The sequence below is a fragment of the Mustela putorius genome, unplaced genomic scaffold (assembly GCF_011764305.1).
Source record: "Mustela putorius furo isolate JIRA1106 unplaced genomic scaffold, ASM1176430v1.1 tig00000095_pilon_pilon_pilon, whole genome shotgun sequence".
NCBI classification, from domain to species: domain Eukaryota; kingdom Metazoa; phylum Chordata; class Mammalia; order Carnivora; family Mustelidae; genus Mustela; species Mustela putorius.
This window is the reverse complement of record NW_025421280.1, coordinates 35186883-35209757: the sequence shown is the minus strand read 5'-3', so window position 1 is coordinate 35209757 and position 22875 is coordinate 35186883. Positions and strand designations below refer to the sequence as shown.

General features: G+C 44.4%; 1 protein-coding gene across 2 annotated transcripts; it reads right to left on the bottom strand.

Moving 5' to 3' along the window:
- Positions 1-567: 567 nt before the first annotated feature.
- Positions 568-21282, bottom strand: LOC101677357 (zinc finger protein 558). 2 transcript variants are annotated; one of them, XM_004771734.3, is made up of 8 exons: positions 20984-21282; positions 19878-19966; positions 12211-12307; positions 11662-11750; positions 10920-11046; positions 5723-5818; positions 4967-5049; positions 568-4248 (listed from the first exon to the last, which is right to left on the bottom strand). In XM_004771734.3, the coding sequence occupies exons 3-8, from the start codon at positions 12239-12241 to the stop codon at positions 3466-3468; spliced, it is 1209 nt and encodes a 402-aa protein (XP_004771791.2). In that variant the 5' UTR covers positions 12242-12307; positions 19878-19966; positions 20984-21282; the 3' UTR covers positions 568-3465. The 2 variants fall into 2 exon arrangements, with proteins under 2 accessions (XP_004771791.2, XP_012900726.2); XM_013045272.2 differs by lacking the exon at positions 19878-19966.
- Positions 21283-22875: the final 1593 nt, after the last annotated feature.

Genomic DNA, 22875 nt, shown 5'->3' with positions numbered 1-22875 from the left:
ACAGTAAATTTTAATTAACTTATAATAGAAAATAAAATGTTTCCTATATACCAGAAGAATCATAAAAGCCTCATATATATGTTAACTAACTGAATCCTTAATACAAATCTACAAAGTAGGCATTTCATTGTTTCTATTTTACAGATGAAGAAATAATAGTTCTAGATCTGGGGTGGCCCTTCAGGGGTGTCACAAATTGAGGCAAAGGAATTAGGCATTTGCATGCCTCATATGAACTAGTCATTGGAATTGGGTTGCCCCTTGAGGGTGGACATAAACGTAGGTGTGGCGCCCTCCTTTGGCCCAAGAGAATTCCAGAGGGAATGGCAGGACAAGCCATTAGAACACTTCAGCAGTTGGAGGAATGAGTGACTTAGTCCTGAAAGAATCTGAGAAATATATCACTGTCACCATTATGGCCCAACACTTAATGCCACTTGGATACACTAGCTTCTTAAAAGTAAATGCACACAGGATTCTGGTTGGTCCTCTTAGTATCTGCATCTTGGTTGCAGAAACTTTCAGAGGAAGAACAGATTATAGACAGCTCTCAAAAGCAGCTTTTCATGGTGTTGCAACTGGTACTTTTTTTAATGATTTGAGAGAGAAAGAGGGAGAGCGAGCGAGTGTCTTAAACAGTACCTGACATATACATTATACTCAATAGATAGACTAGATAGACCATGTTAAGAACATGGACTGCCTGGGTTCAAATCTGGGCTCCACCATTTACTAGCCAGGGAGCTCAGGCAAGTAACAGGAAACTACCATGTTAGTTTTCTCTACTGTAAAATGAGGACAATAACAGTATATATTTCCTTAAGCTTACATTGAGTACTCAGTAATATCCATAAGGCATTCAGAAGAGTGCCTCATCTACAGGAAGGACTATGTAAATATTTATTAATGTACTGAAATAATCCAGTATAAAAAATGATCCAAATATAAGGAACAATTCACAAGAAAAAAACCTAATCCTGAATGTACTTGTACATCAAAATACATTAAGAAAGATGACAGAAATGACAAAAAAGTGTTAATCCATAACCCATAGTAGATGACTTTAATAACATATCTATCACTAAATAAATTTGAGGACAGAAATCTCAAAGTACATACTATATCTGAAAACACAATTAGCTTGAGTTTATGGGTACATACTCTACATCTAAAACTTAGAGAATAAACATTATTTTCAAAGAAACATGAAACACTTATAAAATGTGACCAACTAAGAGGCTTACCAGTTAGATATTGCATTTAGCTGGACAGGAACAGAACATCACCTTAAAAACAAACTAAAAAAAGGACTTTGGCTTTAACCAGTTAGAGGCTACTTTTAATCATATAAGGACAAGTCTGGGAACAAGCAGTCCAGAGCAGATACTGCCAATCAGAAGTTTTGGAGATGCCCATATCATTGTAATTTTTTGCTGCACTGTGGTTTTTGTTATCATGATCAAAATATAGCTCTTCCAACTCTTGGCCTTGAGTCCATTTCCAAGAGAAAGAACGGGTAAGATGAACAGGATACAGGTGAGGCAAACAAGCCAAATGATGTTCTCCCCAGTGACTTCTACCTACTTCTTATGGTCAGGAGAGTAAGACAATACTCCTCTGGGCTTCAAAGAAGCCTTACAGATTATTTTCAATCCTGCTCATTGACAACTTGAACAACAATAAAAACATTTTTTAAAGTAAGTAAGTAGGGGACAATGGACATTGGGAAAGAAGCTAAACAAATTGCCATACTAGGGTAGAAAGGTAAAAAAAGAATCAGCATCAACTCCACTTACCTGACAATAACGCCTTTAAACTATTTAAAGTACACAGTAAATATAGCTTAATTTCCACTACGGTAAAGAATTTACTCAGGAGATATTCAGAAATGTCTTTCTGGATATGCTATGTACTAATATTTTTAAAGAGTAAATAATAGCAAACATATTACATACAAAACTATGGGACATAACTTAAGGTTTATTTTAGGGTACAGCTATAGATATATGTTTATACTGAAACAAAAGACTAAAAACTAACGGATGAGTGGCCCAATCTTAGGATGAGACACTGAGGAGGATGGCAATCCTACACACTCACTATTCTTTCCATACCCAGTTTATTTTGTGGCCACTCAGTTAAGAGCTGAGGCATCCTCAGACTGACTACTTTTCTAGGGTTTGCCTCCAATGTAGGTTCTCACAAATCAACAAAGAATCACTAAAAGATTTTTCAAAATTAATACACTCACAACTTTTGCATCCAGAAAAAACTTGGTATTTTTCCTAATGTAGGAGGTATTAGTCAAGGCATCCCCTTGATCTTTATATTCATAAGTGTCTGCAGGGAATTCTCAGCTTCCTAAGGAATGTGGAAAAATGACTTTTCCGGACTGATGACGTTCAACAGGACTCTCTCTCCGGGATAAATCCTCATGCTTCTTAGAAACTCAGAGGACATTCAAGGCTTTCCCACAGTAACTGTGTTCAGAATCTCTCCCCATCTTTTGCTCGGTAATGCGAACACTTGTGCTGAAGGGTTTTCCACATTCTTTCTACGAATATTCCTTGGTAGTGATTTCTCACATGGGCTCTCAGTGATGGGAGTCCGTGAAGGTTTCTGCATTCTGATGATCTTAAGGTTTTCTTAGTCTGAACTGTCGCATGACTCCCTAGAAATATCACAAAGGCTTTCCTACAGCTACTGTCTTCTTCAGGTTTCTCCCCATAAGTAATCTTTTGTGGACGCTGGGGTGAGTCTGAGTTGCAAGCTTACCACAAAGATTGCACGCATTATGTTTCTCTCCAGAGTGAATTAACACGACTTCTTAAAGGCTACTTCATATAGACTAGGTTAAAAGAACGAGAGTCCGCTAAAGGCTTTTCTTCACTGATTTCATGGCAAGCTTCTCAGATGGTTCCTTATGATCTGCTACTATACATACCCTGTGTAGTTTCTTCCCACACTGTGTGAGCAATACAGTCTGGAAGAAGTGATAACAGGTTCTTCCGAGGCTAGGTCAAAAAAGACAATGTGGCTTCTGCATTAGCGCTCCCATAGATCAAATGCTTTGGGAGGAACCTGCTGCTACATAATGAAGATACTTATAGCCCTGTGGAGAGTGAGGTAATGAAGGTTCCCTGCCAACAACTGGCCTTAATGTGCCAGACATGTGAGCTAGCCATTTTGGAAGAAGATTCTTCAGCAGTAAACTCAGATGAGCGTTGCTCCAGCTCACATCTTGGCCTCACCTCATGACAGCTCCTGAGCCAGAACTACGTAGCTAAGCCATTTCCAAATCCCTGACCTACAGAAACTGTGAGATAATTAACGTTATGTTGTCTGAAGCCACTGTGCTTCGGAGGGAAATTTGTTATGTAGCAACAGCTAACTCATACATCTAGTGAGTTCCCATCAGTTGTCTGAGAATTAAGAAATCAATGAATGCTTTCCTAGTTATTGTATTCATATCCACCTATTATGTATTCTCTTGTGCACAGAAAGGTAAGAGTTAGTGGTAAAAGATTTTCCACAATGATTACATTCATAGGGTTTTTCTCCAGTGTGAGTTCTCACGTGTTTCTTAACAGCTGAGAGATTATTAAATGCTTTCCCACAGTTACTGCATTCATAGGGTTTCTCCCCAGTATGAATTCTCTTGTGCACAGTAAGAGAAAAGCTACTACTGAAGGATTTTCCACACTGATTACACTCATAGGGTTTTTCTCCAGTATGAGTTCTCATATGCTGTGTCAGATATGAGCTCTTTCTAAAGGTCTTCCCACAATTGTGGCACTCATAAGGTTTCTCCCCTGTATGAATACTATTGTGCCCAGTAAGGGAGGACCTTGTGCTGAAGGCCTTGCCACACTGATTACATTCATGGTGATTCTCTCTTGTATGAATTCTCTTGTGGCTTTTGAGATTGCAACTAGTGCGAAAAACATGGAAACACTGATTACATTCATAGGGTTTTTCTCCAGTGTGAATTCTCACATGCAGTCTAAGGGAAGAGGGATCATTGAAGGCTTTCCCACAGTCATTGCATTCATAGGGTTTCTCTCCATTATGTATTCTTTTATGAATAGTAAGGTAAGATCGACTGCTGAAGGATTTGCCACACTGATTACAGTCATAGGGTTTTTCTCCAGTATGAATTCTCTTGTGCTGAGTGAGGTTAGATTTTGTGCTGAAGACTTTAAAGCACTGGTTACATTCGTTGAGTTTCACTCCAAGATGATTTCTTTCCTGTTAATTGAGAGATGAATCATAACTGTAATTTATAGTATTTTTAATATTCAATAAATTTTTATGCATACGAACTCTCTTTCCCAGGAATTCTGTTATATTATTACAATTGATGTTTTGGCTATTTTCAGTGCTTATATATGACTTCTGCCCGGTCTGAGCTTTTAGAAGTTATAAAAGATGGATGCTTTGCTACAATTCCTTATCATTATTCACAGAGCATCTTCTGATAAACTCTGATAAACCACTTTGCATTTCTTTTTTTTTTTTAAGGATTTTATTTATTTATTTGACAGGCAGAGATCATAAGTAGGCAGAGAGGCAGGCAAATAGAGAGAGAGGTGGAAGCAGGCTCCCTGCTGAGCAGAGAGCCCAATGTGGGGCTGGATCCCAGGACCCTGGGATCATGACCTGAGCTGAAGGCAGAGCCTTTAACCCACTGAGGCATCCAGGCGCCCCAACCACTTTGTATTTCAACAGCCAATATTCTGGTCACATTTAAGAAAATATTTACTTGTGGAAACTCCCAGTGATGAAACAAGTTTGGAGCCAACTTATAGTTTTCCCCAAATTCACAGCTTTTCACAGAATCTCTCCAGAGACACAATTTCCCAAGGTGTATATGACTTTCCTTTAATGACTCTGTTTACTTTGCAACTTTTCTAACTTATTCTCCTACTGTGGAAAAAAATCCAGAAATCAGCCATATTAATCTTACCGCTTTTATACCACTGGAATGTTCTTTTCTAAAATCATGCTTCTTGGGAGTTAACCATTTGGCTTTAAGTACTGTGTCCAAATCTGGGAAAAAAAAAAAAAAAGAAAAGAAAAGAAAAGAAATTTAAGTTGATGGAGAAAAGAAATAGTAAAGTGCACATATGAGTAAATGCAGACTCTCAGGGATCAGCATTTTGCCATGAAAGCGCAAGGAGTATGAAAATTGTAGATATTCAAAAAATGATTCTAAAAGGATTAAGACTAATCAGAGATTTAAGAAGAAGGGATTATCAGGAATGCAAAGTAGGAAGGCATTGAACAAAGTGCTCATATGAGATTTATTTAAAAAGGAAAAGGACTATTATAGCATTGTATGGTGACAGATGGTAGCTATACCTCTGGTGAGCATAGTACAACTTAAGAAACTTGTCAAATCATGACACTGTACACCTGAAACTAATGTAACATTGTATGCAATTACACTTTAATTAAAAAAAATGAAAAAAAATGTCTTTTTCCCCCCTGCCTCTGACTCCAAGGTAATGTATGAGATACTTAACAAAAGGCAAAAAAGAAAGAAAGAATGTACACAAGGAAGCTCATACCAAATGTTCTTGACCATCTTTGTCAGAGAAAAAGACACTGTATAAACTTCCCTGTTTGACGTTTCCTAAACGTTAATACTCCCATGCCCCAAATCACTGACCAGAGCTATTCCTCAAAATGACTCATATCCACCCATCCACCTGATGCTCACCTGGACAGGTGCCTGGGAGAACTCCCCGCTCCTCTGTCACCACCTTGTCTTCTTGTTCCAACTGGGAGATCAGACTGGGTTTATCAACGTGATACCCTATTCACAGAGAAAAGACAGAAGATGTTGGGTGACTGTACAGGTGACAAGCAACCCCATGAAACTGGAGCCAACAATTCTGAAGATGATCAAGTATGGCTTTTGCAGCAGTGGAATAACTACACATAAATTGTAATGAATATAGTAACTCCCAAGAAATAAAAATTCAAGCACACCCAATACCGAAGTGACAGGACATACACTGTCCCAAAGTCCATGTCTAAGTTTACATACATACTTTAGAAGCTCTAAAGCTTTTAACCATGGAGAATGTAAAGTCAGGGTAAGGAACAGCTATTCAGTTCACAGGGAAGGCATCAGACAGAAAGTGCCATGAGGGCGGGGACCACATCTGTCTCATTCATCACTGTATTCCTAACCCCAGCATAGACCCAGGGGCACAGAAGTGCTCCAGAAAGACTGGTGAGAAGAGACAATAGTGAAAACTGAGGGATACTGAACCAACAGTCCCGAACTCTAAAGAATAAACTGGGGAAAGCCATCAGAATCAACTTTATCAGAACTTTGGAAACTTATCAAAAGTTCATAGCAACTTGGAAATTGTTTACTCAAGGACAACAACCAGCTGACATTTTCACTGACCCCTGTCTCATCCTCTATTCCCTGCTTTGGCTGCAACCTTGAAGATGAGAGCCCACATTCCTAGTACCAGAGGGAGCAGGATAGATCTTATTCCAAAGTTCTGTGGTTGTTTTGATCTTTCTGAAGGTTTGGCTCCACGGGCTTGACTTTATTTATCTAATCTCGAATTCTCCAAGGGCTGAGCTGGGTACTCAGTGGGGATGTACTGAATACATTTCAAGGAAAATATATTAGCCACCACTGCCTGAGGCCTATGATAAATATATCATAGGAAAACAAAAGACTGTCCAAGAAACTTGGGAGGAAAAATATGGAATAAGATGTTCTGGGGAATTTTTAAAAGTTGCCCCCCCCCCCAAAAAAAAGTTGCCCTCCCATTTCTTTGAATCTAGAAGGCTAGGATTGGGCACATGCTCATAAAAGACCTGAAACAGCACTAAGTCCTCAGCTTTGGCTGATCTTTAAGTTCTGCACAAGCAGAAAGTGAAGATTATGGCAGAGTTGTAAACTGCCTGCTGATGTGAAGGTATGTTCCCAAACACACACATGGAACACATCTGCAGAGACAATAGGTTTTTACTTTTTGTTCCAAGCCTTTAAAAAAATCTTTAACCATGAAGTTAACAAAATAGTTTTCTGGGACTACACATGACAAGTACGGACATTACAAAATTAGTTCAGGAGTATCATTAAACATATATACAACAAGCAACAACAACAAATTTTGGTGATGGGGAAAAACCTGATTCCAGAATTCCCATACAATAATGTTCCAAATGTCCATTTTGCAACAACAATATTTTGAGGCAGGAAAAGGAATAAAAGTGTGGCCCATTACAGGGAAAAAAAAAAAAAAATTCCCCTCTGAGGAAGCCCAGCCATTAGACTTAGTAGTCAAGGAATTGAAATCAACTATTTTAAAGTATGCTCAAAGACGAAAAGAAAACTGTGTATAAAGAATAAAGGAAACCATAAAGATGAATTCTCATAAAATAGAACACATGTTAAAGAAACAGAAATTACAAAAAGAACCCACATAGAAATTTTGGAGTTGAAAAGTACAAAAACTAAAATGAAAAAAAAAGTCAGAAGAGCTATTGAGCGGCAGATATTGGCAGGAAGAAGAAAGAATCCATAAGCATGAAGACAGGACAATTTCTATTACCTCAATGGAAGAAGAGAAAGAAAAAAAAATGAAAAAAAAAAAAAAACCCAAAACAAAAAACATGAACAGAGCCCTAAAGACCTGTGAATACCATCAAACATACCAACAGACACATCATGGGAGTTCCTTAAGTGGAGAAGAGAATGAGGTAGAAAGAATATTTGAAGAAATAATGGCCAAAAACTTCCAAAAAAACTGATGAAAAACACAAATGGACACAACCAAGAAGTTTAAGAAACCTCAAGTAGGCTAAACTGAGACACAGAGATTACTAGCACGTCTATCCTACAAGAAATGCTAATGGGAGGCTTTCAGGCTGAAATGAAAGTATAATGGGTATTAACTCAAATCACACAAAGAAACAGAGAATCGGATAAATGAAAATACGTAAACCAAGAATAATTATATTTTTGGTTTGAAATTCTCTTCTTTTTCTTACATGACTTACAAGAGAAATGCCTAAGCCCATAATTATGAATCTATGTTAATGGGCACAGAAGGCATAAACATGCAATTTGTGACAAAGTAATATAAAGGGAGTGTGTGTGTGCAAACACCTATACAAGAGCAAAAATTTTGTATGCTGTTGACACAAAGTTGGTACTAAACCAAAACAGACTGCTGTAAGTTAAAATGTTAATTGCAGTTCCGCAGGACAACTATGAAAAAAAATTAACTAAAATACACAAAAAAATGACAGGGCATCCAAATGGTCCCCTAGAAAACATCTAACACAAAAATAATAATGAAAGAACTAAGGAACAAAAATGGTATAAGACATGTAGAAAATAGCAAAATGGCGTATGTGGGTCTTTATCAGTAACTATCTTAAATGTAGATGGATTAATCTGTCCAAATAAAAGGCAGATTTTGGCAGAACAGATAAGAAATATCCAATTATATGTTATCCATGAGAGACTCAATTTACATCCAAACACACTAAGAGGTTGAAAGTCAACGGATGGAAAGATATATTCCAAGCAGAGAGCAACCAAAAGATAATGTAGCTACATTAATTTCAGGCAAAACAGACTTTAAGATAAAAACTGTTATGAGACACAAAGATATTCTTTAATGATAAAAAGGTAATTCATCCAGAAGATGTAGCAATTACAGACTAATAAAAACAGAATTCTACAGTACTAGATTTCAAACTGACATAATTGAAGGGAGAAAGAAATGGAGAGTTCTATAATAGTTGCAGACTTGAACATCCCACTTCGAACAATGGGTAGAACAACTAGTTAGAAGGTTAACAAGGAAAAGGAGGACTTAAACAATCCTACAAACTCACCAGACCTAACAGACATATAAAATATTCCGCTCCACCACAGAATACACTTTCATCCATATACATATGGAACCTCCTGATCAGACAGACCATATGTTAGGCCATAAAATGAGACTGAATAAATTTAAAAGCAGTGAAATCATAGAAAGTATTTTCTCTGAATATAATAGAATCAAATAAAAAAATCAGTGACAGAAAGATGTGTCTTGGAAAACTTGATACTTACTGTTAAGGTGACAATACTAACCCAAGTGATATACTGATTCAGCACAATCAGCACCAAAACTCCAACAGCTCTTACTTGAATAAATGGACAAACTTGACCCTAAAATTCATGTGGATTTGCCAAGGATCTCAAATAGAGGAGTCTTGAAAAGGAACAAAATAGGAATTCTCACAATTCCTGACATCAAAACTTAGGTCAAAGCTGGAGTACTAGACACACCACAGCACCAGCACAAGGAGACACAGAGATTAACAGAACAGGATTGAGTGAGCGTAAACCCATATGTCTGTGGCCATTTCAATTGTCAAAAAACAATTCAATGGGGGAAAAAACAGTCTCCTACAGAAGTGGACATTGCTGCTATAAGCACTGGGGTACAGGTGTCCCTCTGAACCAGAAATTTTGTACCCTCTGGATAAATACTGTTGATAGGGTGGCTCTGTTTTTAACTTTTTGAGGAATCTCCACCCTGTTTTCCAGAGTGGGTATACCAGTTAGCCTTCCCAGCAACAGAGCGAGATGGTTCCCCTTTCTTCATATCCTCACAAACACCTGTTTCTTGTGTTATTGATTTTCGCCATTCTGACAAGGAAAGTGCGGTGGTACCTCACTGTGGTTTTGATGTGTGTTTCCCTGATGCTGAGTGATGCTGAGCACTTTTTCATGTGTTTGTTGGCCATCTGGATTTCTTTGGAAAAATATGATTTCACTCATATGTGGAATTTAAGAAACAAAACGAACAAGCAAAGGCGGAGGGGAAGAGACACAGAAACCCAGAAACAGACTTTTAACTATGAAGAACTCTGGTGTGTCAAAGGACACAAATAAAATCAAGACACACCACCACATGGGAGAAATTATTTCCGAATCATATTTTGGATAAGGAATCAGCGTTCACGATATATGACCAATCTTTATAGTCCAAGAACAAAAGATAAACAACCGAATTTCAAATGGGCTTGAACAGACACTTCTCCACAGAAGACCTACAAACCGCGGACTACTTCGTGAAAAAGTGCTCAAGTCATTAGTGATGAGGAAATGCAAATCAAAACCACCACGGAATCCCCCTTTGCAACCATGAGGATGGCGACCCCTGGAAAAACAAATGTTGGGGGGATGCGGGGAAACGAGAGCCCTCACACCTCCGCGCAGCTGCCGTGGAAAACGGTGGGCAGCTCCCCAAAAGGCTAAACGTGGTAACGCATGACGCAGCCTTCCCCTCCCAGACCCGTACCCAGCAAAAGCGGAAACACGTGGAAAGGACAGCCTGGACACAAATATTCACAGCAGCACTGTCTGCAACAGCTGGTCAGTGCGAAGCCACCAAATGCTTATCAACCAATGAATGAATTTTAAAAATGTGCATGTGATTCAGACACGATGAGGAATAATGAGCTGGTACAGGCCAGGCCATAGCTGGACCTTGAACGACTATGCTGCCGAAAGCAAGAAGCCAGACAAAAGAGATCAGATCTTGGGGAACGCGATGATATGAACTGTTCTCAACAGGCGCGGCCACAGAAACAGGAGGCAAACTAGTGGCTGCCGGTGGGGGGCAGGGGGAAAGGTACCGGGTACTGAGCACTTCCGGGGGCGGGGCTGAGAGGGGCTGACACTGTTCCCCATTTGGACGGTGTTCTAGCTGCAGGGCAATGCCAATGTAGCAAAAGCTGCTGCGCGGTACGCTTTAGAATAGTTACAATGGTGAATTTTATGGTATGGGAATGTTATGACAATTAAAAAAAAAAAAAGGACAAAAGGAAGTCTTGTCACCTGAGTCATTCAATAAATGCAGGGCTGAGGCGGGGCTTACCCAGGGATGCCAGGTTCCTGCAGTTCTCCCGCATCACGTCTCTGTACAGTGTTCTCTGAGAGGGGTCCAGCAGTGCCCACTCCTCCTGCGTGAACTCCACGGCCACATCCTCGAAGGTCACCAAGTCCTGAGCCGTCATAAGAATCAAGGCTTAGCCAAGGACTACCGCCACCAAGTTGATAAGGGGACAGGAACAGAAACGGGGAACCCCAAGCTTAAGATACACGGGCAGGGTTCTGAGCTGTGCTCTCCACTGCTTCTGGGCTCAGCCTGCAGTGCTCCTCTCCTATCTACTGACACCCACTGCCAAGGTGAAATGTACCTCTAACACATAGGTGAGTCCCTTATTCCCGGGAGACTGTGAAATCCTGCAGTCTTATCTCCCTCAGTCTCGGGGTTGAGCATAGGCCCGGGACATGGCAGATGCCAGAGAAATACTTGGTAAATGAATGAGTGATTTCCTCACAGCCATCAATCACTTGAGTCTAGGACACTTGAGTTTACCTTCCCCTTAAAATTCTCAGTGGGACAGGACGTAGCCAGTGACCGTGGAGGAAGCTTTGCCGCGTAGAAAGTGTTGACAAACACGGCAGCTGGCTGGGCAGCCCCTCACCCCCATCAGAGGCCCGGAGACCCTGCGCTGCCCGAGGCCTGGTTTGGCTGTGGGGCTCCAGGTCACTGAGAGATAATCCGACCGCTGATCAAGGGAATGATAATTTGGAAAAAGGGGTATCTGACTCACCGGTAACCAGCTTGTCAGAAAGCCATGCACCGACCCTTCCTCCTCTGTGCATCCTTTTTGAGGAGAGGCTGAGAACAGGGAAGGCTGAGCTGGAGAAAAAGAAATGAGTCCGAGGAGGTCGGGATGGCTCTGTATTCTAGCACTCACCTGTGGGGAGGCTTGCCCACCTACCTGTAACTGACCATACCCCAACACACACACACGCACATGCACACACACACACATGCACACACAGCTTTCACAGGAGGCAGAGAAGAGCCCTGTCTCACCAAGGCCAAGACTCTTACTGCACTGGAGGAAAAGGCGAGAGTTCTCATTTCACAGTGGAGGAAACTGAAGTTCAAGGGCCAGCACTGTTATTTTATCAAGTTTACAGAAAGAATTTGAGGCATAATTCAAAAACTCCAATATTCACCACACAGGTGACATCTTCACAGTCGCCCAAACCAGCAACACCCCAAATCCCAAGAACCACATGGGGCCCCTGTGATTCCCGCTCTGTGGTGCAGGGGCCTTTAATGCTTGGACTCTGGGGACCCCCGAGCTTACCACAAGTGGGGGACAGAACCACAGCCGCCATCCTGTGACTCAGACAGAGAACCCGGACGCTCCTCCTCTCGTCCCCACCGCGCACGCAGGCCAGGTTCTGGAAGAAACGGGGAAACAGGAGCCTTCACAGCCTCTCTCCCTCCCCAGGCTACTGAGGACGGATCTGTCGCAGCCTGCCCACCATGTCCTCCTTGGAAGCACACGTGGGGTCTCCAGTCCTGGGTCTTTACTTTGCTCAGAAGGGGATGAACGTAGGCCATGTGACGGCAGAACTTGTCCTCTTGTCCTAACCGGTACGACCAGCGCGGGCCTGCGCCGCCCCCAGGGAAGCCTCAGGCTCACCGAGTCTCAGGGCACGTTCTTCCCATCCAAGTGCTTGTCGCACACACAGCCCCAGCTGCGACCCTTTACCAGCTGGACACGCTGGCACCTGCCTCCCATCAGTCCTTCCCCCACCAGTCCCACCACCGTCAGATGACGTCAGAGGGCCAGCGGATCAGCGGATGACCCTCACTGGGTATGACGTCAGAGGGCGAGCGGATGACCCTCGCTGCGTTGCGAGGTTCCCCCATCCTCGCCGGCCGCACCTTCTTTCGCCTCCCAGACGCGCCCTCGTTCACTCCGCGTCTCTCTACCACACCAAGGACTCGGTCCAGCGGCTCTCCTGCTCCTCAGGCAAGCCCTGTCCTCCCCCGCTTGGATCTCACGATCTCATCTCTCCACCCACCCTCACGCCTGCCCAGCAGCGCTCCCACCAGGCGTGATTCCAAACCTCTGCCTGCTCTGTCGTGCTGCCACCTCTAGGGCAACACGGTCACAAACACGCAGAGCCCCTGACCCTGCGCGGCACCCTGTACGGCCGTGCCGCTCCCTACCCGCGCACCTGCTCCCATCTCTTTATGCCCCACATGCCCTCCCTTCTTCCCTCCAGAAGAACCAGCTTCCTAAATGGTCCTCGGTGACCCAAGCCTCCTGGTGTCCACACCCACCTGCGTGAGGCTGATCCGCGTGACAAGAGTACCCTGGAGGTGACTCCGAGAGGACCTGAGGCCTCCCTCCGACAGCAGCACCGGTGTGCCGGCCTGGAAGCCAACTGCCTTGGCAGAGAACCCTCAGCGCCCGGCAAGACTTCAGAGTGCTGCAGCCCCAGTGGACATCCCGCCGGCAACTCATCAAGTCCCTGAGCTAGAACCTTCTAGCTGAGCTGCTCTGAATTCCTGAACCACAAAAACCATGAGAGATGCCACATGATCATTACTGTCTTCAGTCGCTGAGGTTTGGGACAATCTGTCGGGGGACAACAGATAAGAAACACACCCTCGCTTGCAGCAGCTGGTCCTGCCTCCTACTTCTCAGAGTAACGTTCACGGGAGGAACTCTACCTGCCCACGTAGCACACCCCCCCCCCCTCCAGCGGCCACATGCACCACGGTTTCTGCCCTCCCTCCTGTTCCAGACTCGAGCTGCCCCCGTTCTGTATCAGGTCAGGGTCTGCAGCTCTGTTCTGGGCTCTGTCCCGCCTGCTGTTCGAGGAGCTGCGCACAACGGACTGTCTCATGCCTGCCCTGCCCTTCCGGCCCCACCACTCTAGTGGACCCTTTCTTACACCGTGGAAACCCGATGCAGTGTTTTTCAGTAGTGAAATCAATCTATCTTCCGTTTTCTCTCTTTTACTACCCAGCCCCTCGCTCTCTGATCCCAGGCACAGGGGCTCGCTCTGACTCATTTCCTCGCATCCCACCTCCTCCTCAGCCCAGAACCCTCTGGTTTTCACTACTAGCATTTCAAGGACATGACCCTTGGTGGAACCTCCCCTGATTTCCTATCTTACTCTTAATAACAGAGATGCACACAGCAACTACACAGATAACTTTTTTTTTTTTTTTAAACCTGTCAGATCAACAGACCTAGTGGACCACATCTCCTCTTGGCAAGCCTGTCTGGAAAGGCACGCTCATACACTGCTGGACATAATTCCCAAGGAAGGAAAATTGCCAGCTGCAGGCAAAATGCGGCAACATTTACACCTTCCTGGCCAACCACAATCTAGGAACCTATCTCAGGATACACAAATACTAAAGGACAAGGACACAAATACTAAAGGTCAAGGGTGTGATGATTCACCCCGGCCTTATTTAGAATATCAAAGGACCATCAATAGGGAAGCAGCTCAATGAACTAGGGAGTACCCACAGAATGAAGAAACTCTCCCAGCCAAAAAAGAAACAGATGATCTCTAGGTATTGATAGACATTCTTATCTCCAATAAGTTTAAGTGAAAAAGATTAAATTAGAATTAAGTGAATTAAAAAATTTTAAACTAAATTAAAATTAAGTGAAAAAAAAAAGTTTCAAAGCAGTGTCATCCCTATAAAAAGGGATGTTTCCTAGGGAACGAATGCCTCCTTTCCCTGGAGTTCGGGAATCAAATGTAACTACATAGAACCGAGCTTCTTGAGGTCTGTGTGCCCTCCCTGCACCCAAAGGATCAACGCAATAAAGGCTGCTGAGTGTGAGCAGGGAGGGGAACCTGGGACACTAAGAGTCTGGGCCGGGTGGAGAGAGCGTTCAGGGCCTCTTTGCCTCTTGGGCCTGTGCGGACAGATTACCGCCCCCTGTCCCAAAGGTGTCCAGACTCCACTCCTCAGAATCTGTGAACGTGTGAGCTTCCACGCACAAGGGATTGTGGAGCTGTGATAAGGTAAGGCCCCCGAGATGTGGACAGTATCCAGAATTATCCGGGTGAGCCCAAGGTCATCACAAGAGGGAGGTAAGGTGGTCAGGTCAGAGAAGGAGCTGGGATGATGGAAGCAGGAGTCAGAAGCCACAAGCCAAGGAAGGCAGGTGGCCTCTATGAGACTGTAAGGGCCTATTTAGCCAGAGCAATTCCATCCGATTAAACAGTAATTTTGTTGTTTATGCAGTAAAACTTAAACTGATAACCTCACCCTCACCCCCCACGCCCCAGGACTTACTTAAAAGCAAGTCCGGGAAACCAGTCCCAGGTAACAAAGCCCAAATACAAGGGCGGGTCAGGCCAGGTGGAGACATCTGATCAGTGGGGGCACACACTGTCTCCCTAGCTACCAAAGAATGTGGGCCCCACCTTTTGGGTGCCAATTCTGACCAAGGTGATAGGCTAGTTCAAATAGCTACTATAGAATAAACTGTGATTCAGTTGGTCACTTGTGTGTGACCGAGCATGACTGTGCAGCTTTCTCTGTGTGTTGCAATCCCATCGGTCACCTGTGTGTGGCCAGGCTCAACCACATGGCCCTTGCCCTTTAAAAGTTAGCCGGTAAGGCTGGGAGGGGTCGTCCTCTCTTTAAGAGGCAGCTCTGACGGGTTGGTTTGATTCTCGATGCTTGGCATGAAATAAAGCTTTGCTTGACTTTCGCGTTGTATCAATCAGTCTCGTTCCTTTGATTACAGACCCATCAAGATGGAAGACACAGGAAAGGAGTCTCCCCTAGAGCCTCTGGAAGGAATGCAGCCCTGATGACCACTGAGGGTCTGCCTTCCAGAATGGGAGAAGAAATCCGTGTTGCTGTCCCAGTCTCCGGTCATTTGTTCCAGCAGCCACAGACCACTGCTGTGGAGCCTCCTTCCGTTTTGCAGCAGCAGGGTGTCTCCTTTCTCCCCACCAGGGACCCGATCTGCACTTTGGAAGAGCCCAGTCACAGATGAGCCATGAGAGAGCTGGGATCCAGCCGCTCCCGGAGCCCCTGAGGAAAAGCAGGCTAAGCAGATACCTGGGGCACTTTCAGGTTCTGAGGACCCCATCAGGGTCTTCTGGCAGGTGACATGTCACAGGAGGGCAGAGGAGTCTGTGCTCAGTTTAGAGATTCAGTGACGCCTGCAGCGGATGCATGTCCGCGCTGGAAGAAGGTTGGAGAGGATGGGCCACCTGAAGCCAGTGCTGCCCAGCAAAACTTTCTGGGATGCCGGAGATGTCCTCTAACTCTGCTCTGTCCAGCTGGTAGCTACAGCCACATGTGGATACTGAGCCCTTGAAATGTGGCCAGGACGAGTGAAAAAAAAAAAATGAAATTCTGATTGTGTTTCTTATTGGTTTCATTGAAATAGCTACAGGTGACTCGTGGTTCCCGGAGTAGACAGGGAAGCCGTGGACTGCTCAGGCATGACTTCTTCCAGGATGCGGAGGAGGGGGCCTATGAGTGGCAAAGCAGGATGAAAGCATGGGCCTGGGTGAGGGGGAGGCCTGCAGGTTCACATGGACAGGAGCTGGGGGCAGAGGAAAGGCCCGGTACCATCTGACAAACGCAAGCACGAATGAAAGCATCATTTCATTTTCTCAGTTCTGAACTCCCGGGTCTCCTCTTCGCACTTCTTTCCTACTCCACAACCACCATCCGGGCTTAGGGAACCCCACCTTATCCATAACTTCACTTCCTCTTACCATGCCCGGTCTTGCCTCTGAAGTCTTCCTTCTGAATCCTGAAGTCCATTTTGATCCACATGCACAGACCAAAGGTGAATCACGTCCTCCCAGTGCTCACATCGCTACCATGTCCTCTACTAGCCCCAGAGCAGAGTCCAATCTAAGACCTGACCTAGTCCAGCCTGCCCTGCTCTGTGCTCCCCACTTTGCTGGCTCGGCTCAGCCATTCAGGTCTTCCCAGCTCATGGAGGACACAAGGCTCTCTCTCTCCTGCTCTGGGGTTGTCTTTATGCCACTCCCTTTGCCTGAAATGCTCTCTTGAAAATACTCCCTTGCTCCAAAAACTCTACAGCTAGCTAAATCTGACCCCAACCTCAGCCCTGAAGGTCAATATCAGCCCTTCTCAAGGCCTCCCTGTTCCCTCGACTGAGTTCTATGTGCCAAGATCCCACATCACTCCTGTCATGAGTTGTTTAAAATCACAATTCCTGGGGGCCTGGGTGGCTCAGTCGGTTAAGGGTCCTCCTTCGGCTCAGGTCATGATCCTGGAGTTCCAGGATTGAGCCCCACACTGGGCTTCCTGCTCAGTGGTGAGTCTGCTTCTCCCTCTGCCTGTCACCCTGCTTGTGCTCTCTCTAATAAATAAATAAAATCTTAAAAACAAGTAAAATTTAAAAAGTGGACTTTTGGAACTCCATCAGGATCAAAAGCTTTTGCACAGCAAAAGAAATAGTCAACAAAACGAAGAGGCAACTCATGGAATGGGAGAAGATATTTGCAAATGATACTACAGAAAAAGGGCTGATTTCCAAGATCTATTAAGAACTCTTCAAACTCAACACCCCCAAAACTGATAATCATGTAAAAAAAAAAATGGACATAAGACATGAACAGACACTTCTCCAAAGACATACAAATGTCTAACACATGAAAAAAGGTTCATCATCATTAGCCATCAGGGAAATTCAAATCAAAACCACAGTGAGGTATCACCTTACACCAGTTAGAAGGGCCAAAATCAGCAAGACAGTAAACAACAAGTGTTGGAGAGGATGTGGAGAAAGTGGAACCCTCTTACACTGTTGGTGGGAATGCAAGTTGGTGTAAGCACTTTGGAAAACAGTGTGGGGATTCCTCAAGAAATTAAAAATAGAGCTTCCCTATGACCCTGCAGTTGCACTACTAGGTATTTACCCCAAAGATACAGATGGAGTGAAAAGAAGGGCCATCTGTACCCCAATGTTCATAGCAGCAATGGCCACAATTGCCAAACTGTGGAAAGAACCAAGATGCTTTTCAACAGACAAATGGATAAAGAGGTTATGGTCCATACACACAATTGAGTATTATGTCTCCATCAGAAAGGACGAATACCCAACTTTTGTATCAACACAGATGGGACTGGAGGAGATTATGCTGAGTGAAATAAGTCAAGCAGAGAGAGTCAATTATCATATGGTTTCACTTACTCACAGAGCATAAGGAATAACATGGAGGACATTAGGAGAAGGAAAGGAAAAGTGAATTGGGGGAAATCGGAGGGGGACACGAACTATGAGAGACTGTGGACTCTGAGAAACAAATTGATTGAGAGTTTTGGGGGGGCTGGGGGGATGGGTGAGCCTGGTGGTGGGTGTATTAAGGAGGGCATGGATTACATGGAGCACTGGGAGTGGTGCATAAACAACGAAATCTTGGAATACTGAAAAAAACACAGAATTAAATTAAAACAATTAAGTAATTTTAATTCCCTATTTAATTCTAATTCCCTATTGGAATCTAAGTTCCATGAAGGCAGAACAAGGTCAGTCTGGCTCTCCCAGGTCTCTGTTATCTGGCCCAGGGCCTGGCTCACGGAGAGCATGAGCCACGCTGGTTTGTCTAGAACTGTCCTGGTTTGAACACTAAATGTCCTGTGTCCTGGTAAGCCTCTCAGTTTCAAATAAACAAGGAGGGTTGCTCGCCATAAACTGTGCACTCAAAGAATATCTATTGCATGACAAATAAACACTCTCTTCCAAAACATTACAGGAAATCTAGAGTAAAATTGGGACACACGTGCACCCATACCATGGAATTAGTAAAACCCAACAACAGAAGACTACTTAACAGGATCCTCTGTAACATCAATTACCAGACTTATTTCAGAAAAGTTTTTTTTTTCTTTTAAAGATTTCATTTATTTATTTTAGAGAGAGCACAAGCGAGAGAGATCACAGAGGGAAAAGGAGAAGCAGACTCCCGCCTGAGCGGAGAGCTGATGTGGGGCTCAATCCCAGGACCCTGTGATCATGACCCGAGCCGAAGGCAGATGCTTAACCCATTTAGGCACCCAGGTACCTCTATTTCAGAAAACTTTTAAGAAATAAAAGTTAATTCCTGCCAGAAGGCAAGGTAGAGAGGACAGTCTTTGTGGAAACAAGTGCCCTACCTTCAACACACAAGTTGTTGGGTATTCCTCTAAATAATGTTAAATCTCATTATGAAAAAAAAAAAATCCATTGCTGGTCAATTCAATTTTAAATTTCTGTTACTAACAGAAAGAAGTTCAAAGAATTTTTCCCCCAGATGTCCATATATTTTTAATCCTTGTGGAGCATTTATAGGGCTTTAGATTTCAAACTGAATGGGTCTCGGGAACGCTGCTGAGAAGTCCTGCTAATCTTTAGTGGGAGAACCTGTAATATTACGTATGCATGTAAAAGTTTTATATATTTATCCTTACATATAAAATCCTGAAATTTTTAGTAGGACAGAATGCAAGAAAATCTGTATTTCTCTACCATTACATTTAGTGATTTACATATTTGTTTACTGTGTCCTTGTTTGCATATAAATGTATTTATTGCCTTATTTCCACACACATAACCACACTCACCTTAGTATCTTTCCTTTGAACATAATCCATCAAACATACAAATAATTTTTCTTAAGATACCCTCACTCGGGCATCTGGGTGCCTCAGTGGGTTAAAGCCTCTGCCTTCGGCTGAGGTTGGCTCAGGTCATGATCCCAGGGTGTGGGATAGAGCCCCACATCGGCATCTGGCTCTCTGCTCAGCGGGGAGCCTGCCTCCTCCTCTCTCTGCCTACTTGTGATCTCTGTCTGTCAAATAAACAAATAAAATCTTTAAAGAAAAAAAAAAACAACCCTCACTCTTAGCGGCTCTTCGTGTTTACAGCCTGAGCACAGGGGAAGCCCATCAACAGCTCATCTGCACAATGGAGGCTTCTGGAACCTGTTACAAGTTCCTCATGGTCCTCACCTGGTCACAAAAATCCACAGATCAGTGAGGCTGGTGGACCCTGAAGCTGGTTTTAACACAAATTTGAGTTCAAGAGATGCTTTTCTTGTCTGGGGGGAAAAAAAAAAAGACACAAAGATCGTTTTTGAGGCCTTTTTATAGAGAGTAATTGTTCATGGATAAATAGACCACCCATCCGTCTTTTTTTTTTTTTTTCATTTATTTAAAGTGTAAATTTTGGCAGTGACTGGATTTACCAGATTCCTGACCAGCCATCTGCACCCCAAGTGGAAGAAAGCAGCATCATACTGTGTGTGCATCTGACTTACTCAACTCATCTGGCTGGATAAAGATTTTATGGTGACTATATATACACTTTATGTTTTTTTAAATTTTTTTTAAAAAAGATTTTATTTATTTATTTATTTGCGAGAGAGGAGGGGAGGAGGAGCGGAAGGGGAGGGAGAAGCAAGGAGCTCAGAGGGTTGCTGGATCCCAGGACCCTGAGATCCTGTGACCCGAGTGAAACCCCGGGGTCTGACGCTTAACCGACTGAGCCACCCAGGCGCTCAAAGAATGTCAGACACTTTCAACCGGGCTTGTCACTTAGGGGGCGGTAAGTGACTCAGCTGACTTTGAAACAATTTCCACGGCTGACCCAGGATTTCAGAGATGTGGGGGCCCTACAGCACGAAGTCCCGAGCCCGGCACTACAGATTAGGCATCGTCTTTTGGAGGAGGGGTGCTGCTCCGTGCACCGTAAGATGCTGAGCCGCAACCCCAGCCTCCGCCCGCTAGAAGCTAGCTGCGCCTCCCCACACCCCCATTAGCACAACCAAAACAATGCCTCCAGACATTGCTCAAAGTCGCCTGCGGGGGCAAAACCAGCCCTCAGAGGTGGGGGGGGGCGGCGGTGCCCGGAGTCGGGAGACACCGGCTTGGGACCGACCTGAGGAAACAGCCCAGGGGAGGAAACGGGACTCCGGCTGGGGACAGACGGACGCGGGGACGCCAGAGCCGGTGCCTGGAAATGCTCGCGGCCCGTGCCCCTCCCTGGGCGCCTACCGGAAGCCCCGGACCGCCCGCCGCGCTCCGAGTCCGGCCCCTCGCCCCGAGGCCAAACATACCACGTGAAACCGGTCCCCCGGGGAAGAGCGCACTCCCCACGCAGCAACCACCCGAGGCTTCTTCCACGGCACCGCCCCACGCTTCCGCTTCCGGTCTCGGGCTGGTCGCCTCGCGCCCCAGTTCCGGTCTCTGTGGAGCCGCCGCGGAGAGGGAAGTTTAGGGGCTCTGAGTTGGGTCGGGCGGGGTCGACCGCCGCGTTTCGCCGCCGCCGGCCAGGATTTCTGGGTCAGTGAGGGAGGGACCCACCGCCTCGGGCAGGGTTAGCACCGGGAACGGAGACCAGCCCTAAGGGGCGGGGCTGTGGGCAGTGCCAGGTGTCGGGGCGGAGACCAGGTCTGGGGGGTGCGGCTGTGGGCGGGAACAGCGAGAGGGCGGGCGGGCAGGTGGGCGGTGACAAGCTCTGGGGCGTGGCAATGGGCGGGGTCGTAGTCGAGGGGAGGTACGGCGGGCGGAGACCAATTCCAGGGGCAAGAATGTGGCGGAAATAAGCTTGGCGGGAGGGACTGTGGGAGGAAATCAGCTCCGGGGGCGCGGCTGGAGGCGGGGCTTCACGGGTACCTCTGGACTGCACTAGCAACAGGATGCATAAGAAAATTTTCTGCAATCTTTCCTCCACGTTTACACAGCCTCACACAACCCTAAAGAAGGACTTGTACGTAGTTAGGGCTTTTATTTTTTTGTGCATGTTTGCTGTCTTAATTTCTTTAAAAATGGATTATGTATGCACATAGCTCTACAACTTGCCTTAGGGATCTAATGCTCTTTTAAAAATTTTGGTGGGACAGAGAGGGTACTAGTTCATAGATACACATACAGGAAAACTTTAAAAAACGATACAGAGGAGCGCCTGGGTGGTTCAGTCAGTTAAGTGTCTGCCTTCGGCTCAGGTCATGATCTAGGGTCCTGGGATGGAGCCCCAGGTCGAGTTCCCCGGTCAGCAAGGGGTCTGCTTCTCCCTCTCCCTCTGCCTGCCACTCCCCTTGCTTGTGCTCTCTCTCTCTGTCAAATAAATAAATAAAATCTTTTGAAAAAGATGCAGAGTCAGTAAAATATCCTCACTCCCAGCACTGTTTCCCAGTCCTTTGCCCAGAGGTAAATATTCTTTCCTCCTCTATCCTTTTAGATATAGGTGTATATGTATGCGTATGTTTATGCTCAATCCCAAAAGGGATGTCGGCGAGTAAAACCTGGAACTGATAAACTGTCCCATGCACCTGAATCTACAGAAAAGAGATTTAAATTTCTGGTGGAGAGGGATAAACCAGAGATGAACTGATAGGAAAAAAGAAAAGAAAGAAAAGTTCACAATTTAAAAGGTCAAGACAAAAAATGAGAAAGAGAATGTTTTCATCATATCCTACCTGGTGTGTCAACAGATAAGATTCATATGTCATAAGGTGCTAAACATTTATGTAATAAAACAATAAACATCAAAATTGGTTTCTCATAATTAATTATATTGGGTAAGGGAAATTATGTTTTAAGATATGTAAGAGAACTACATGCAATTTTTTTTCAGAAAAATTATTGGAAAAAGTCAAAAGCTGAAAAATGAAAACACTGTATAAGGGGCTAATTTAAAAATACAGAGTTATAATTTACAATAAAGAAGTTGTTTCTGAGAGTCAGAAGTGAAGAGGATAGATTTTCATTGTAAGACTCTAAGTATTATTTAAGATATAGATATATAGACAGACAGAAACACACACATATATGCACAGAAGCCTGAATTTGTATTCCAAAGGGATCATCAAACTGTAAGAAGAATTCATAAAAGTGATCCACTTTGCAACAACAGAATATATTTTGAAAATTTCAGTCTTCAAGCATAAAAAAAGCTATAATCATCCTTGTGGAAAAATGAATACAGCATTACTTTCCAATGCACATG